Source organism: Crocodylus siamensis, chromosome 7 (assembly GCF_052110815.1).
Source record: "Crocodylus siamensis isolate JL-2025a chromosome 7, ASM5211081v1, whole genome shotgun sequence".
Taxonomy (NCBI): Eukaryota; Metazoa; Chordata; order Crocodylia; family Crocodylidae; genus Crocodylus; species Crocodylus siamensis.
This window is the reverse complement of record NC_143401.1, coordinates 39,685,564-39,705,414: the sequence shown is the minus strand read 5'-3', so window position 1 is coordinate 39,705,414 and position 19,851 is coordinate 39,685,564. Positions and strand designations below refer to the sequence as shown.

General features: G+C 43.1%; 1 protein-coding gene across 2 annotated transcripts in view; it reads right to left on the bottom strand.

Moving 5' to 3' along the window:
- The window catches only part of CDHR1 (cadherin related family member 1), an 81,774-nt gene that overhangs the window by 8,920 nt on the left and 53,003 nt on the right, over positions 1–19,851 (bottom strand). For both annotated transcript variants that reach the window (XM_090058114.1, XM_090058115.1), the window contains exons 13-16: positions 19,007–19,171; positions 15,607–15,674; positions 11,429–11,657; positions 9,983–10,237 (exon numbers count right to left, since the gene is read on the bottom strand). In XM_090058114.1, coding sequence (XP_089914240.1) covers positions 9,983–10,237; positions 11,429–11,657; positions 15,607–15,674; positions 19,007–19,171 — 717 coding nt within the window. The remainder of the gene's footprint in view (positions 1–9,982; positions 10,238–11,428; positions 11,658–15,606; positions 15,675–19,006; positions 19,172–19,851) is intronic.

Genomic DNA, 19,851 nt, shown 5'->3' with positions numbered 1-19,851 from the left:
CACAGACGAGCCTATGAACTTCACTTCATCAACCTCCTAGATACAGAAACTCATGAACTCAATATGGATATTGGATTTATAACACACTATAACCTGCCTGACATCTGACTCCCCAGGTACCTCTCCACTTTGACCTGTCCCTCCACCCCCCAGCCTGTCCCTCACCCCTGACACCTCAATTTACATTTTTACTGACTGGCTTTCTTGCATGCATAGCAGCCTCTGGCTTATTTACTATTTATTCCATCCAGGAAAAGCACACAACACTGAGCTGAGATGCTTCCTCAGCCTGAAGAAGGGTTTTTTGCTAAGATATATTTCTCCAACTATTCAGTTGGTCAAACAAAAGACATTAGAGGTACCCTCAGCTGATTCATGCTGGGGCCGGGACTCAGTCTAGCTCCACTGATGATGACTGCTGGGCCTGTCTGTTGGCCAGACAGAGACCAATGCTCTATGCAGCACCCACCGCCCCAGCTCTGAGAGCGGGGCATTAAATGGTTTAAAAAATAATAATAAAAGGAAACAGGTGTGGATGGAGTGAGGAGGGTGGCACACACTCTGTCTGCATGTGGAGCTTGGGGAAGCCCAGCAGCAGGAGATTCACCTTGAGGAACACCAGCTGCTCCATCAAACCAGGATCCAAGGAGGTGCAGTAGGGTGTCACAACATCCCCAGCAATGCTGAATACCCTCTCACTTGGAACACTGGTTGGTGGACAGGGCTGGTGTTCCTGGGCAACCGTGGCCAGATCCTGCCATATCTGGCTGTGGCTTGCCCAGTAGGCCAAGGGGTCACAGAGCAGCGGCTCCACATCTTCAGTGAGATGGGTTGCCACTGAGGCCTCGATGCTACCTGCCTGATGCTGGGATCTGGTGCCTCTGGACCCCAACATGGAAGTCATGACCTTGGCCCACACTGGCAGCATGTGTGGTGGAGGAGACTGGCTGGTGGATGGAATGATGGTACGGGACAATGGTTCTTCCTCTTCCACATCCCACTGCCTCTGCCCTTCTGCCTCCCTGACTGTTTACCAGCACCTCTGTCCAGTGACCCAGTGTTTTGCTGGCACACACACTCCCCTTCACCCTCGGGTTGCACATGGCCTCCAGCACATGGACCATACTGGGCCACAACAGATCCAGCCATTTCTTGATGCCCTCCTTCAGCTGCTTCACCAGTGCCTGCACCTCTGGTGAAAGCAGCTTGCCCCAGCCAGGATCATCGATCCCCCGGAATTTCTCCGTTTGGTTCTGAAGCTCCCTCACTATGGGGATCACCTGGATAAGGAGGGCATTGCCAGTGCTGAGGCTCTTGGTGGCCTTGAGGAATGGCTTGAGGACCACCAAAATCTGGGAGATGATAGCCCACTCAACTCTGTTAAGGGGCTGCTGATCCCAATCTCCCCAGGCAAGGCCATTGCATGGATGGCCTTCTGTTGCTTGTCCAGTGTTTTGAGCATCAGGTATGAGGAGTTTCACTGAGTCTCCACATCCTGCATGATTTTGTGCTGCGGGATGCTCAGCTCTGCCTGTTTCTCCACAGCATCTTGCTGCACTTGATGCTGCAGTGGAAGTAGCCTGCCACCTTCCTGCATTTTGAAATGAGCTTGGTGGTTGTGATGGCGTCCTCACCAGGAGCTCTGTCTCTTTCCAAGGCATCCCTAACTATAAGGTAGAACTTGTGTGCCACACAGCGGATGCCAACAAAGTTGGCATCATGGACTGCCTTGACCATATCCGCCCTGTTGTTTGTGACCATGAATCTGTGGGTGAGCTCACACTGCCCAATGAGCCATCCCTGCCCCATGCGGTTCATGGCCCCCATGATCTCCATCGCCATGCAGGACTCATCCACGGGCCTGAAGGAGAGCCCACTGATAGTCTAACTGATGGCACCAGTGCCCTGTGAGGGAGAGGTAGGCATGATCTCCACCCCAGCTGCTCCAGATGTCCAAGGTGAAGTGTAAGGCCACCTGTGGACCTGTCTTGCACAGCTCTTCCCTCAAGTACTCCCTGCATGCCTCATACAGAGAGGGCACCACTGTCCTGCTGAAGGTGATACATGTGGGCATGTGGTATGATGTGGCATGAGCGCCATCAGCCAACTGAACCCTGGCCACTTAACAAAGGAGAAGGGCTGGCCATCCAAAGCTAGCATCTCCCAATGATCTGGGTGACCTGGCTCATCTTTGGAATGTGCCCCATTCCAGGTGAGAAGGAACAAGGGGAAGGGGGCGGTGCCTCCTGAGATGCATCAGCATCCCTGTGATGCTGAAGTGTTTCACCTCCTTGCCCCAGCTGGTCTTGCATTGACAGTGCAGACAGATAGCATAAGTGGGATCATCTGCCACCTCACAATGATCTCACACTACACTACCCCCTTTCTTCTGGGGTGCAGGTGTGGATCCTGCCTTATCCCCCTCCTCAGCAGGCAGAGGCACAACAACAGTGGAAGCTGAGCCACCTGCCCTACAACCTCCTCCACAGTGCCTTCCAGAGAAGGAGACCTGGTTCTAGGGGAACTTTGAAGGGTGTGGAGCAGAAACTCAAATTCCACCTCCTTCCCCAGAATTTCCCTGGCTTTGGCACTGAGTTCCCCTGGTTCCAGTTCCAGCTCCTCTGGCACTGGGAGGCTCAAGCTGGAAACTTAAATTGGGGTGGAGGAGACTATCATGCTGGTGCTTGTTATGATGGTTTGCTCCCTCTAGCAGCAGAAGCCTCATGGCTGCTAGGGAAGAGGGTGCATCTATGTTTGGTGGGGGAGAGGAGCTTGCAGCTCTCCATCTGGCCCCACTGCCCACCCTGCCAAAAGACCAGGCACCTGTCTTTCCAGCACACTTCATGTTTGGTGTGCTGAAAAATGTGTGTCGGTGTGTGTATATGTGTAGTGTTTTCCTGCACAGTGATGAGACACTGCCAGGCAAAACACAGGTTTCTTTTTGTTTTCGGTGAAAAAACCCAACAAGAATAAATAAGAGGATTTTGGAGAAGAAGTATTTGAAAGGAATTAACAATAGGGATGGTAGGAAAGGGTATGTAAGAAAGGATTGGCTAACAGCTGGCTTGGTAGCAACAATCTACCTGCTGTTAACAGCCTGGACTCCTTCAGATCCTGTGCTTTGCTGCTCATGCTGCAAGTGACAGATCTCACAAAAGGCAGAGAGGTGTTCACAAACAGCCTTATATGTTCTTTCTCCATCCCTCCCCCACAGCCCTGGGATTGGAAGGGACTTCAGGGACAGATCGCAGACACTGGCCAGCTACAGATGCCAGTATCAGAGCAGTCCCTCCCCACCTCCTCTGAGTTTCTGTTTCCCCACAAGCTTGCTTCTGAAACATTCCAAAACATTCTGAAGTGTTTTGAATGGTTCTGTTTCATTTTGGAGATGTTTTGGAGTCTTTTGTTTTGATTTGGATTTGGTGTTTTGGGCACTGAAACAGGCTGAAACACCTCCCGAACGAAATGGCTGCTGAAGTTTCACACAGCCCTAGTAGTTATTACCTCTTAGATATGAAACACTCTCAAATTATTATATTAGTTAGATTTTTTTAATGTTTTGCCTATCAATATAGAAAATAGGGATGGAAATATTATTGATTTGTGGGGCTAGGAAGTCAGGTTTCTTGCTGATTTCTTCTGATGTCTGGGGTCTCCTTGCTTTCCTCAGAAGCATTTGGGATGGGACACAGCCAAAATGGGGATTTTGACTGGGTTGTGTTCATGCTTCTACTGTGACTTAGAAAACCCAGAGGGCCCTGACTTTCTCTTCCATTCATGGTCAGATAAATTGCAACATCCATGGTCAGACTGGCATGGACAGTGGAGATTTTTGCCTTCCTTTGTAGTGGAGGCATAGTCCTCTTCCTTGGATCTCACAAATATAGTTTAACAAACTAGTTCCTGTCCATGCAGTAGTGCAGTGGCAGAACACTGGAAATACCCTGATTTCCCTTCTCTGTGGCAAGTTAAAGGTGTTTTAATGCTTTGGGCATTATGCCTATTAGTTGTGTGTGAGGGTTTGTTCCTGAGGCTTTTAATAACTGGTTAGACAGATACTTGAATAGTTTAGACAGGGATGGTCCTGTCTTGAAAAGGGGGTTGGACAAGATAGTGACCTTTTGAGGTCCCTTCCAGCCCTACTTTTCTGTGATTTTATTTGAATGCACTATTCAATGAAGAGTTAAAACAGTGATTTTTTCATGAGTGATGATGCCTTGAAGTTTACTGCACTGATCTTCACAGTTACATAAGAACTAGCCAAGAAAGACATGTGAATATAATCATAGGGCTGATAAAACATGCTCAAGATTTCAAGATAGCCAAATTGCTCATAACAATTTTGAAAAATGGAAAGTCCAAGCCTAAAACAAGGCTCCCACTGAAAGCATTAACCAGGAGCATTTTTCTTTTACACTGCCTTTAGCTATTTCCCTCCTTTGCCTAATACTTTATGTGCTGATGATTCTTGTGCTATCCAAATATTCTGCAGACTGGCATAGATTTTATGGCTGAAAAATCCTCTACAATTAAGACCCAGATGTATAAAGGCATTTAAGTCCCTAGTTATCACTGATTTTGGTGAGAGATAGGTGGCACTAGAGCCCATCTAAATGGGCTGAGTTGCCAGTGCATGCCTTTGAAGCTGCTTTCAGAAGCTTTACTTCCAATCTCAGTGTAATGCTAAGTAGAAAGGGTGCTCTTCAGCAGGACTTATTTGAATAGTTACATTGTCTGAAAATTGGGACTAACTGTTTCAAAGGGCATATATGAAAAATGAGTATGGTAAGGACATACTTCTGCAATGAATATAACTACTGTGGTAAAGTGGGCCCTATTCGATTTGGATTCAGACTGAATCAGGGACAGTGATTCAGTTTGTTGATTTGGGTCACTGTCCCTGATTCGATTCAGCTGAATTTGAATCTGAAGATTCAATGCTGATTCAGGGAATCAGAAATTCAGACATAGACACAGCTTTAAATGTTTTTTCTACATACCTTAAAGTAGCAGGCACGGCTCGTGATCGCTGCAATACTGGGGTGCATGGAGCATCCCACAGGAGTGTGTGGGAGCCCTCCATGTCCTTGGTGGCAAACCCAGAAGTGGACCAGAAGTCTGGGTCAGCTAGGGAGCATGCTGGGGGCCCCCTCCACACACTCCCAGCTTGGCGATCGGTCACAGAGGGACCCTAGGTCCTGCCCAAACCCAGGAGGCACTAGTCACTGAGCTAGGAGAGTACAGGGGGAACCCCCCAGCGTGATCCCCACCAGACCCAGAAGTGAAGCAAAAATGCTTCTGGTCCACTTCTGAGCCTGCTGCTGAGCATGCTGGGGAGCCCCCTGTGCTTCTGTGGGACACTCCATGCATCCCAGTATTGCAGCATTCATGAGCCCCTGCTACCCACAGGTATGTAGGAAAAACATTTAAAGCTGTCCCTATGTCAGAATCTCTGAAGCTTTCTGAGTCTCTCCAGATTTATTTGGAGGGTTCTGATTCAATCTGGAGAGTTTCAAGGGTCCTCTGATTCCATTTGGATTAGAGATTCAGCTACTTCTTAGTTTGTGTACAGTATTGTTGAAAATGCACTACATCTTTGTACCTAGGGGTTGGGTATGATGTGGATGTCTGCAAGTTTATGGGCAACTCAGACTTTTTTCCCCCAAGGAGCAGCAGTCTCATTTTATGTGAGGTCTTTCTGAGGCATAATTCTTGTTTTTAAATCACATGAGTTACCATCTGAATCACCACTGCAAGCTGCTTTCCTCTGAATGTGTTGTCACACATTCTTGCAAGGGAACAGCATAAACACTTGGAAAGTAATAACTGGACTCTAAGATAGTAGATAAAACTCTCTGGTGTCCCTCACCTACCCTAACACTCATGGAAATGGACTCAGAGTTGCGGAGAATATCCAATTTAGTTTATCATTTTTATCTCAGTTTGTATATAAAATAAATTATTTAGGCTGAAGCTTTCAAATATGAGTGCCTAAAATGAGGCATCACCAATATTTACAGGCAGGTCTAAATAAACAGCCTAACCTTTTAATTTCTTAAAAGATAGCACTAACTTTACATGCCTTGGCATGCATAAGCCTCAATCCTATGTGTAAAGGTACTCCCATATCTTTGTAGAACCCCTTGGGACAATAATGGGTGGCACAGGTGTCCACCAATGGAACAGCTGAAAAGATACGGGGCACAGGTGCCTAGCTTTAAACAGCTATGTTTGAAAAAGTTGACTCTGGGGAATACATTTTAAACAGGGCCTTTGAACATGAAGAAAATAGTGGTTTCTACAGCATCTGTTTCTTATTCTGTTCAGCAAGGACAGGAGATTAAGAAAAGTGTCAGGAGCAATCAATACTAATTTCCATAAAAACAGACTCCATTAAATTAAACAGCCTCTGGAAAATTTTATCTCTGTATTATTCCAGGAGTAAAAGGTCTTTTTGATGTATTATACTGCTGAACTTAGCTGCCAGGCTTCTATCTCGAAGGGTACAGTCTTGCACTAATTGTAATAGTAAATGTTAATCAGAAAAATATGCCTCCTTAATTACTCAGTGTGATTAACACTGCAGGAAACCTCTAGTTATGCTGTCAAAAAAGCCCTTTATCCATAAGTACTAATAAAAAAATCACCCAACATGCAGCCTTATAACTAAAAGATATGGTGCACTTAGAGTGAACAAAGAAAAGATGATGTACGCAAAAACATAGGCTTTAAGTGACTATGTACCCATAAGCTTTAGAAAGGACTGTTTCCTTCAGGTACTGTTGGTTAAGATTGTGTTGTATTGGAATAGATTTTTAGATTATGTCAACATCTTCCACAAGATATGAGTGAAAGCAAAAGGATGGTGGATAAGATGGACTCTTTCAGGGACAGAAAAGTGATTAAGAACATTGGCCATAAATAGATTTTGAGAACTCTCTCTTTCATCACAACCCATGAAAAAGATTTGTGTACCTGAAGACTGAATATCTCTCAGAGGTAAGGTGGAACTGGGAGCATATTTTTAAAGTAATGATATAAAATGTGGTTGAGCACTGCGTAAAAATTTTTATGTAAGGCAACTATGTGGGATAATTAGACAGTAGAATATTCATAGATTGTGAGGCTGAAAGGGAACCCGGAAGGTCATCAAGTCCAGCCCCCTGCACCAACTGGGGTCAGGTGACCATCCAGCAAGGTGACCATCCAGTCTCCATTTGACGCTTTCCAGGATAGGCAATTACCCCCGCTCTGGAGGGAGCTTATTTCATGGTCTGGACACCCTAGCTGTGAAGAAGTTTTTCCTAACCTTGAGTCTGAAACAGTCTTCTAGGAGCTTGTGACCATTATGTCTATTTTTTCCCCAACTGTTCTCCTCTTGGTGAATACCCCTTGATGTATGCTGCTTTTAGTTCTAATATAATGGACTAAAAGTCCACAAAGGCAGCACTTGAGGGACAGAACACTGAGGCTGATTTTACTTGGAGATGGTCTTGGAAATAGATGAAATTCAGCATTCTCCATTTGCTAGTTGGCTGTCATTTAAGTGGATCAAATTAGGAGGAGGAGTTCCTCAGTTCTTAATGTATGATCATGATTGCTGATACCATGTGGAGGAATGGCACTTCAGCCTTTGTAGTGTACCTACCAATAAAGGGAAAGGGAAGGTGAAGGATGAGGAGTCTATGTCTCAAAGCAGGTTTATAGACAATCAAACAAGTGAATGTGTAAGTGCATGTGCAGGATTCAGAACTGCCTAGGGGAAGAGCCCTTGTTTTTCTAACTGCCTTCACCACCTCTTCTGCATCCACATACCTACCCTAGGGAGTACCAAGAGTGGAGAGACTACCTAATCTGTTCACCTATGGACTCTCTCTGGAGAGGGGAACACTGGAGGCAGGACTCCCTCTTTCCCTTTCTAATGGAGAACTAGCTAGGGGCCAGACTTCTCTTGAAGAAGGAAGGATGCAGGAAAGGGGCACTCCATTCTCTTATCCTTAGGAGATGGGGCTACTTTTCAGCAAAACATTAGCTTTTCCTGCTGTTCCCACTTTGTAGTCCCAATGAGCCTTTAGATCAGCAGCCAGAGAACATGCAGAAGAAGTGGGTTTCTGGGGAAGCAAGTTCCCCAAGGGGACAGAGGGAGAAAGAGATGGGAACTTGTTCTCCTTAAGCACTGGAAATAAACAGGTGAGAACTTGACTGCTCATATTTTCATACACTCCTTTTTTCTAATCCCTGCTCATTAGTGGTCTAATATCCAGGTAGACAGTCACCTCACTGAAGCCTGGTACTTAGTCAGTCCCCTCAGGGTGGCAACTCATCAACCATTCCTAAGGAGAGCAGGGAGAGCTAGAAGTGGCAGGCTCTTTCACTTTGCTTTTCTGTAGAAATCTAATGTCAAAGCTAAGCACTACCCAGTGGTGGTGAAATCTTCTCTGGTGATAGATATCCTCACCGTTGTGTGCCTGTCTATGTGTAGCTTATGAACAGATAGATAAAACCAAGATACAGGTGAGAGAGTTGTGATTGCCTGCAGTAGCTGTAGCATGGTATTTTTACCATCTATTTTGATTCATGAAAGGCATCGTTTCATTAATTACAACTATGTCCTACTTGGAAAAATCTGGTAATAGGTTATTATGATCTTATTTAGCTGTTGGAATAAAGGATGCCCTTAATGAATAGTTGCCTCTAGTCTTTGGTGTGCGTTATATAAAGCTACCATTGACTTAGAAGCACTGCATGTTGGTCATTGAACCACCAGTGTTTCAGAAGCAAGATCCTTTTAGAAGTTAAGGCTAAGACAAACTTTCTAAAGTGAGCGTGCTTATTTTATACCAGCAAAATCTCTTTTGGCTCATTCTGCTCCAAAAACCTAGGCTTGTGTACATGAACAGTGCGTGCCCCTGGCGGCTGTGGTGGCACAGCTGAGCTGGTGGCAGTGGGAGTGTGGAGGCAAAAGCGGAAGCCCAGCTGCAATGGCAGGAGCCCAGTGGCAGGGGGTGGGGAGTTCCTGCAGATGCTGGGTCAGTGACCACCTACAGGAACCACTGGCAGGATCAGCAGCGGCCAGGGGTGATCGGGGACTGCCCAGAGGCACCGCCGCCACACACAGGGGGTGTACGTGTATCCACGTGCACCACCTACATGTTCCCCCTGCCTGTGCATACAAAAGAGCACTAGTGCATGCAAAAATGGTACTTGCATACTGAGACAGATACCTAGGTAAGCAGTTCCTACTGCAATTCCTTGGGACCAAATTATAACCCTTGTAGTACCTGGTATGAAAGCCCTTTCGAATTGAATACACAAGCCAGCCCCCTCTGGCTCTGACTTCTGTTTCCACTCTGCTCCTGGAGCTTGGGAACTCTGTGTTGGCTTGGACTCAGCATTAGCTCAACAGTCCTAAATAACATGCATCCACAACCACTCACTAGTTGTCACTGTGAAGTGTGATAAAAGTAAGTGTTGTATAAGCTCTCTACCCTCTTGAGTATGCACTTGTTCTCTCTCATACACACTAGACTTGTGAAGATTACTGAAGCCAGTTGACCACGATGCTGTCACAATGGAGAATGTAGCTAGTCAAAGTATTTGTTCCCTCCCTACACACCAGTCCTCTCCAAACACCACCTTCTCACCATTGAGTAAAGACTTTTGATCCAATTCCTTGTTGACTCTATTAATTGGCAATGTGGAATTTTAGGAACCAGAATGAAATTTGCTCTCAGAGGTACATAGTCAGAATAAGAAATAAGAAGTGCATCCTGCTCCTAGCTTTATAACTTCTCCACTCAGAATCTGGTTATACAATAGGGCTCTAGGAAGGTTCTAAACTGTGGGCCTACCAAGAATCCGTATGTCAGGCTCTGATGCTTGGGAAAACCTTTTGTTGATGACATCCCGTTAATTAGAAAATTGCACAAAATCTACCTAAACAGCTTTCAAGGTGGACGATTTCTTTCCAACATCAGCTTACCTCCTCTGTGATATCAATCTTCAATACTGCAGTAGTGCTAAATGAAGGGGAACCCCGGTCTTTGGCTTGGACTATCAGGGACCATATACAGTCTTTGTTCTTTGTGATGTTGTGGATGATATCCAGGGATCTGATATATGACTTCAGCTTTATCTCCCCAGTGCTTTGGTCTATGTCAAATACATTAGCTGGATCTGCTTGCATAATAGAGTAGTCCACAATGTTGTTGGGTTCTTCTGCATCTTGATCTACAGCCTATTTGGGGGCAATATTGGAAACAGTGTGTTATGGCTTATGATTTTGCTTGAAAGCAGAGTAGTCAATGTTTCTGAGCAAGTATTAGCATACTATAGGGGCAGGAAAAGCATTTGCTGTGAGACTACTGAGACATAGCTGTGTGATCTTAGAGTAATATTTTCTCCTTCTCCCTCTCTCAATGTTGAATTTTTCTACAGAAAAATTCCAAAGTGCAATGCTTTCAGTCTAGACAATTTCTGTTCGAGATTAAAAGAGAAAAAAAGTGCAAATAAGTAATTATGTATGGGAATACAATCAATCACTCTGTAACAGTGGACATCTTAGACTATTTTACTGCAAGTCTTCCTGCAAACAGACTGGGGAAATAATTTAAAATTTCATAGACATCATCGTCATAGACATCAGGGCTGGAAGGGACCTCGGGAGATCATCGAGTCCAGCCCCCTGCCCAAAGGGCAGGAAGTCAGCTGGGTTCATAGGATCCCAGCAAGATAAGCATCCAATTTACTCTTGAAGGTGTTCAATGTAGGTGCTTGAACCACCTCTGCTGGCAGACTGTTCCAGACTGTTTTCTTCTTAAATGTTCAATTCACTGAAAATAATCTGACAGTCAGCTAGGTCCCCACACTATATAACTGTATTAGTCTTTGTCATACCTGTGTTTTTACTTTGGCTAAGTAAAGGTCTAGTTTTGCCATCAGGCTTGATTATGTATGTCTGACAAAATATCTTTTTTTTTCTTTACCAGCAGATAATTTGTGCTGCTGGAAACTAAAACCCTCTCTTTACAGAACTGACCCAATGGCATGGACAAATGCAAGTATTCACATACAATCTTACCAACAAGCTTGACTTGTTTTGATGGTTAACACCATTGGAAACTCATGGATATGGGCAACTGTGATTTATCCTTAACTCAGCTATTCAAATAATGCTGCTTAGCTTTATTATTTTTATAGATTTACATTTTGGGCACATTTTTCTTTCTGAACAATATGCAAAAAATAGGAGTGAATGTTTTATCTCTGTGTTATATATTGCCACAAACTGGCAAAGTAATTGACATAGTGGGAGAGGAAAATCCCCTCTCCTCATCTAATTTATGCACTCTTTGGGACCAAAGTGGGGTACTTTAAAACCTCTTTGCATTTTCTCCCATAAAATTCCATATATTGTTTCTTGTCTCACCTCTATCTTCACTGGTGACCCAATGATCATAGTCTTTTCCTGGATGTTCTCACTGAATTCTGGTGGGTGATCATTGACATCTAGCACCGTAATAAATACCTCAGCCAAGCTGTACTTCCCCTCTGTGTCTTCTGCCTTTACATAGAAGTTGTACTTTGAGCTGACTTCAGCATCTAATACAGCCCATGGCTGGGTATAAATAATACCTGTTGATGGGTGGATCAGAAATCTGGAAGGGAAGCGTGAAAAGCAATAATCGGTCACTTCAGGGATGTACAGATCCTACAAAGATTACTGAACTCATACCCAGCACAAATGAAAGCTTAGGTTAATCTAGATAGATTGTGTCTGGCTAACAAAGGGCCAAAAAAGAAGCTTCTGACAGAATTAAATCATTATGTGGTATGAGTCTGACATAACTGGCCCTATGCCCATGGTTTCTTGCCTGCTCCATAATGCAAGTTGGTATGTGGGAAGGTTTTGTTGGGTGAGCTCACGTCGTGGACAAAAGGTGCTGCATTACGTCTGTGTTACTGCTCTAAATTATATTGGGTGCCAACTCAATCCAGGACTGGGGGAGTTGAAAAAACAACTGAAAAAGGAGCCACCATACAGATATGGTTTACTGCAGGTAAGGTTTTTAAAGATCTGGGCAGTGACACAAGGCTACAAAGCATACAGTTGTGAGTCCCCTACCCCATTACTTTGAAAACATATCTAAAACGGAGACTGTTCCCTAAGCAATGACCCGACATATTTTTTGCTTGTCTTTTTTGTTTTGAAAACAAAGAATTATTGTCACTTCTTTAAAAAAAATTATTACTGTGTTTGCTCTTTCAGTTGCATTTGTTGTTGGCAGCTTTTGTGCTTGTGAAATGCTCAGTGTGATGGCTTTTTCACAAAATAATCACTTTGTGTTAAAATATTAGAGAACTGCGTATTCATTCAGTTTATAACCACACTGTATTAGATCATGTCCTGAATAAATTAAGACTTATTGACACTTTCTGAATAGCTGAGGAAATTGTGTTGCATATAATATTTGCCTCTTAGTGTCTCAGAATGGATAACAGAAATGGCTTCTCTAACACCCCAAAAACACAGGGTAATTATCTCCTCCAAAAAATAATTACTGTTTCATAAATTGGCACACGGAGGTAGCAGGTATTCAGAATTTTCTGTGGCAAGTTCAATTCTATGCATTTTTAATTACTGAAGCATGGTGAAGAGTGACAGGCAAAAGACTGAATTTATCTTAAAGATACTAGAATGCCCTTTTTTAATGGACTGTCAGTTTAGGCACCAAATATAAGTTTTGTGAAAATTAAAGGTTTTTATGTGCTCTGTAATTAATGAAAAATAAATTCAATCCTTTTGTGCATTATTATAAAAAAGATGTTGTTATCTATGATCATTGTTTATACTACAGTTGTACATACAGACCTCAGCTGAGAAAGGACTCATAGATTTTCATAGATTTCATAGACATTAGGGCTGGAAGGGACCTCGGGAGATCATCGAGTCCAGCCCCCTGCCCAAAGGGCAGGAAGTCAGCTGGGGTCATAGGATCCCAGCAAGAGAAGCATCCAATTTACTCTTGAAGGTGTTCAGTGTAGGTGCTTGAACCACTTCCGCTGGCAGACTGTTCCAGACCTTGAGGGCTCGGACAGTAAAGAAATTCTTCCTTATGTCCAGCCTGAAACGGTCTTGCAGGAGTTTGTGACCGTTCGACCTCGTCATCCCTTGGGGCGCTCTGGTGAACAAACGTTCCCCCAGATCCTGGTGGTCACCCCTGATAAACTTATAGGTGGCCATCAGATCACCCCTGAGCCTGCGCTTTTCCAGGCTAAAGAGTCCCATGGCTCTCAGCCTGTCATCGTAAGATCTGTTTTCCTGACCTCTGATCATGCGCGTGGCTCTCCTCTGGACTCTCTCAAGCTTCTCCACATCCTTTTTGAATTGTGGAGCCCAAAACTGGACGCAGTACTCCAGCTGCGGCCTCACCAAGGCCGAGTACAAGGGGAGAATGACGTCCCGGGATTTGCTCAAGAAGCATCTATGGATGCAAGCCAGTGTTTTGGTCGCTTTACTAGCTGCAGCATTGCATTGCAGGCTCATGTTCATCTTGTAGTCAATGATGACCCCCAAGTCTCTTTCTTTTGTAGTGCTATCCAACGTAGCACTGCCGAGCCTATAAGGAAGCTGCAGGTTTTTCCTCCCAAGGTGGAGAACCTTGCATTTTTTGGTGTTAAACACAATCAGGTTCTCGTCCTCCCATTTGCTGAGCTTGTCCAGGTCAGCCTGGATCACCTGCCTATCTTCTGGCATGGATGCTTTGCCCCAAAGTTTGGTGTCATCGGCGAACTTGGCATTAAACACAAAGCAATGCTATTAACGCCTTTTCATACAGCAGGAAATGAGGCAGAGGTGTTCTGGCACACGCCACATGTATATCAGAATGACAGGAATTACACTGATCTAACTTTTTAATTCATTTAACACTCCTAATAGAAATAGCTGAATCATTGTATCTAAGTCATACAGCCAAGGTAACTCTGGAAGCCTGTGGCAGAGCTGGAACAATGATCCAGGTTTCCTGAGGTAAAAGCCAGTGTATTAATCATGAGTAGAGAGAGATAGTTAGCTACATTAATCTGAAGTCAGATAGAAGGCAGGTCACGGTGACAATTTATAAACTTATACCTCTCTGAAAGAGTTAGTCTTACCGTGCTTTCCGCCTGCATTAACGAGATGACTTTCCTTTCCCTCATTCTGCCTAAGCAATGAAATTCCACACTTAAGGGGAATAAAATCTCATTTCTTACTTTAAACTTTACAGCTTTAGAAGTGTGAAAATCAGAAGACACTTGCACATACTTTAAAAAAACATCTTTGATAGCAGCCTTCACAAGCTTCCTGACACCAGCTGTTACATTGTAATCTTAACAGGTCTGAAGCCAGCATATGACCTTTGCTTGCTTGTGTCTACCCAGTTAACAGCTTGCCAAGAATTAGTGGAGAAGCTCAAAGTATGTTGCGATTTAGAAGCTCCTGCAGATGAGTATCCTGCTGTTGGCAGCAGAAACTTGGACATCTCCCAGTTAGGCTATGGAGTTCTAGGGCTGGCCTGGTTTTCCTAATGAGTTTCGTATGTAAAATGAGCAACAGAATTTGAAAGTTCTTCTTTGCAGTTATACGTTAGACAGTGTCGTTGAGTGGTTTGGCAGGATGATATGAGTGGCCAATGATATCAGGGTGGCAGAGTTGGGGTGTTGTTGTACCCATGACAATCCAGAAAAAAGGAGAGGGGCGAGGATTTTTGTGGGTGATGTCTTTTATTGGACCAACTGCATCATTGGGAGGGATAAAGACAAACTCCTGAGACCTGAGGAAGGGAACTCCATACTCAAAAACTTGTCTGTACCCTTCCCACCTATACAGTTGGTTCTATAAAAGATATCATCCATAAAAATCCTTACCTCAGTGACATTAGAGATAGTTAAGAGCATCAGCCAGATACTGAATGAGATGGGAAGCAGCCTGGGAGACCTGATCAAATCAGTGAGGTGTTTTTTATGCCCAGTCATAAGGCAAGTAAATTTTTCTTTCGTTTCTGGGCTTTCCTGCTACAAGTTTTGGATGCCAATTCTAATATCCAGTGCTAATAACCTCCAGTCCTAAAAGTGCTATTGGCATTAGACTTCAGAGAATACTGTAGAAATCAGTAGATCTTGTTACCTTTGATCATTGGTGTTTTTGTACATTTGACCAAGTGTTGAAATTGTACCATATTTACAACTAAGTATAAGTGAAACTTTTTCTACAAAAGCTGATCTTCTGCATTAACCAGCACAAAAAATCTTCCTTCCTATTACAGGTGTTTATGATTGACAATATGGTCACATTCTGGGTGCTATTACTTTAGCAGTCTCTTGCCTCTTTGGGACTTGTGGGTGAACTGCTATAAAGTCATAAAACTTGTGTGTAATGACTTTGACTCTCTCTAGGAGTAGAAAATGATTTCATAGAAACAACTTACGGAAGGCCCAGGGTAAATTCCCCTTGGAAATTAATCTCAACATGCATTAGTCTGAGCTGTCAGCTCTTGTCTTAACACTCATATTTTATAAGTAGCACCTTCCTTTTTTATTTTATTAAAAACTTAGCTTTTTACTTACAGATCAGTGCCTGTTCCATATATGGAGTATTTGACTTCTCCCCAAAGTCCTGAATCTGGATCTGTAGCCTTAAGAAAAGAATTGTAAAAAGTCCTGATTTATTTACCTGGAGAAAATTGTATTATGTTTTGCTTAGCAGATCAGTCTAAACAATGCAATGGTTAAACACAATGAACTTTCCCTCTTCTAAGAGTATTTATCATCATATTCATTAACATTTCATTAACATTTTTCATGTGGAAGTTTAGAAAATTCAACAGTATCTGATAATACTGAGTCTCATAACAAAACTTTTTTCAAACAGTGTCCTGAGCACTCTGTTTGATCACAAGCAATATAATCTGGAATGCCCACTGGGTGGCTCTGTTCGTTGGAGTTTAAACACATCATCTATTAACATCCTTCATTTCATAGAAATAAAGATTGCTTTAATGTGGTAACCTGCGAAACAACTCTCACACAAAATTTACTAGATATTACTTAAACATTAACACAATGTTCCTGGCCCAAACAGGGACTTTAAGGAACATATACACAGATTCTTAATTTTTTTCTGAGGATTGGGAGATGCAGCTGACTCAGTGATAATAAACTGTTTCTATTTCTCCCTCTATTACTTTGTTCTCTGTAATGAATTTTCTATGCCAGTATATCTGTTCATTGATGTCTACAGTATACGAATGTTAGTTGAACTAGGCAGGTGCCCTGCCTACATGTATAACTAGCTGTTTCATGTCATTTGCTTAAATATTGTTACTTGTTTTGTAGTCTTTAACAATATATTCAGTTTCCAAAACTGCTCCACAGCCAGTATACCATATCTGTAGCTTTGTGGGGATGTGCCTCTGGTTCTTGATAATTAATGTGAACTGTTTTCAACATCTCAGAATTAATAACTTCAGGTACTTTTTACTGAATTTCATTTTGCATGCTAATTTCTTCCAGAAATACTCGGAATTCCCCAAAATTCACACGTAGCCTTTGTCTTAGAACAACTGCTTTCAGTCACATGATCTCAGTTCGTTCTGATATGGTATGTCTCTGAATCTTGGTCAGGCAGTGCTCTCATGCATATTTGATACTGAATATGAACTCTTCTAATATGCTGATTTCTTGCCTTTCACTAGATGGACCTTTCCTTATTGCTTTTACAAAATGGCTTCTTTTCGTATATCTTCTGCAGACCCCCTTGATGCTGGACACTTTTTCTTTCTTCTGCTACCATGGTAATCACAAATTGGAATCTCTGTTATGCTGACTCACGGCTGGTTTCCTATAGAGTGTCTTGTTTCTCTTCTTTGGGTACTTTTTCCTCTTTGTTGCTTTCATCTCCAGGAACTTCCTTTTAATTCTTTCAGTACCATTTCTGTCATTTCACTATCTCTGCAGCATGCCTGAAATCTGCCTTGCAGATCACTTAGCGTTCTGTCCCTGCCAACAGCATCTCTGCTGCTGAGCACTATGTGGTCGTCTATCATTTTCAAATTCACAGGTGGCTGTGAGGTGCCTCAGCTTTGTGACATACTGATCTATGTTCCAACTCAGTCTTAGATCCTCTACCTCTGACTCAGATCCTGATTGTTGTATTAAATAGATGCTGCTTAGTATTATTTATAGCTGGAAGATTTCTCCAGTGCTTCTAGGGCCTGTGTAACATCCTGCTTTTCTGACTCTGACACTGTGAAGTGCTGCTAAAATAAATAAACAATCTCTTCCCATAACTGAACATAAAGAGGTAGTACAGATTTTGGGATCTATCTTTTCCCAGTTCTATTGAGTTGTTTATAGTCTTACTCTTAAGCAGTATAATAATGCATGTTAGCAGTCAGGTTCTCTCCCTGCAATTTCTGGAGGGTGGGATTAAAAGTTTACTAAGCAACCATTTTATTTTCTTTTTTCCCTTGCCCTTGATCAAATCAAGCTGTCTTACAAACTCAACTTCACTTTGCCATAGCTAAATCTTGCATGTAGAAGCTAGTCAGCTTTCTATTTGTCTGATGTGTGATGTCTTTTTTCTTTGGTGGCTAAAAAGTGCTAAAACCTACCCTGGATTGCAATAAAGTCATTCCTAATAACAAGCATCTTATTGAGTCCCTTGTATTTCTGTAACAAAAGAGGCTACTTGTTTCCACACATTGGAATTGAATATACCTCTGCTATACAATAGGGCAGGGGTTGTCAACCAGGGGTATGAGTACCCCCAGGGGTACTTAAGAAGGACGTAGTAGGTACGTGTGGGTGGGTGGGGACTGAGTGCCACCATGCATCCAGCTGGATGTGGGGGGCAGGGGAAGTTTGCACATGGTGGCTGCTGCTGCTCCACATGCCACCCCCCACCCCCCATGCCCAGCCGTGTGCCACATGCCCCCTGCTCCGTATCCAGCCACTGGGGGTACACTGATACAAAAAGGTTGAAAACCCCTGCAATATGGTAAATGCTGTATGTCTATTCTGTCTTGATGTCAAGATACACAAGCTTGCAGAAGTAGGTTTTCTCTTGCATGTTGTTTTATACCACCGAGGAGTCAGCCTATGCTCTCTCTCAACATAGGGCTGGGCCCTACTTGTGTTGAAGACTTTGCCTTTAGTGGGATAGAATAAAGATAGTAAGAGGATACTGGGAGTGATGAGAGCTCACTCTGGCTGCCGTCCTGATCTTTCAAGATGCTGAAAACCCTTGGTTCTACAAGCTTCAGTGGATATTGAGAATGACTGGTACACTTCAGGATTAGATCTGTAACTGGGCCGCTATAAGGCATAGCAGTGGTCAAACTCATTCCCACTGGGCTGCTTCCATATGGAAGGGATGTGTTCCATGAGGAACATATGCCTGCGTTTGATGAGAGGGTAGGAGACAGGAGAATTCCTTCAGGGAGTGGGCAGGAAAATAGCTCTAAATTTTCATAGCTACATACTGAAGTGAGAAAAGGGGCAGACTCTGAGCAGGCCAATGCAGAGAGGAGAAGAGTATTTCCTAAAGAACTGCTGCAACTCTGTGTTATTTTGTTTGCTTTTGATTACATTCTTACCTCACTTGGAAAAGAAGTCCAGAGGAACTGAGTACTGCCTGGAGGGACTTCTGATTCTGTGCTAGCTCCCTAAATAACCAGTCTCTTCTGTTTCCAAAAGAGAAAGACCCTTCCCTTTTCTCAACCCCCCCCCTCAAAAAAACCAAACAAACCGGTTTTCCAATGATTATTGGAAGGAATTGGTATTGGGTCCAGTCATTGGACAAAATATGATTAAGGAAAATGTCATGTTTTGCTCACAAGAGATTTAGTTGACAGGGTTTGAACACCTGCCTTTCCAAGATCCTTTGTTAAAGTGCCAGATATGTTGGTTAGCAATTCTGATAGTCAGTAGGGTCTGATACATCTTTAATGCATTTAAAATAACTTACGGTTACAGCCACTACATTGGAACCTCCTGGGGAATTCTCAGGGATCCTGGCAATATAATAGTCAGATGAGAACTTTGGGACATTGTCATTGGTGTCCAACAGACGTATGACTATATCCGCTGTTGAGCTGAACTTCTCGGGAGTGTTCACCTCTATAGCAAGAAGCTAAGAAAATAAAATTGGAATTTAACACCGGTACTTGGAAAACATTAATCAATACTCTGTGCAGGTGTACTTTACCCCATTTAGAACAGAATGGGGAGCATGCAATTTAGGTAAATGAATAAATCATGCTAAGATCAGACTCAAATTTTAAATGAATAAGCAGCTTAAAAGAGAACCACTTTAAATATGTTTTTGAACATTTTGATTGCCTCCATCAAAAAATCAGCTTGGTTCTTATAGAAACCAGACTCCAAATTTGTGTGCAATAGGAACCAGATTTACAGTCTGTAGGTATCATTACTAACAGAGGAAGTGAATGACTGATATAAACTATCACAACACAGCTGAGACACCTATTGGAAATCAAATACCTACAAAGAGCTGCTCCTGATCAACTCATAACATTAAAAAAATGACTAAAAAAATGTAATCATTGAATTATTTAGAGAAATGAATAGAACTGCTGGAAGCAGCTGGTGAATATTTTTCATACAGATAGACTGCAGATTTAACCAATTGTTCACTGCAAGGTTACTTGATCAGCTCCAGTGCTTAGCAGCCACCTATAGCAGCTGATATAATTCCCTTGGAAGGGCTCAAGATAATAAACAGCACTAACAGACCAAATATTTAGGGCCTCCAGAGGCTGGTACTAGTGGGAAGCCTGGAAGCAGAAACAC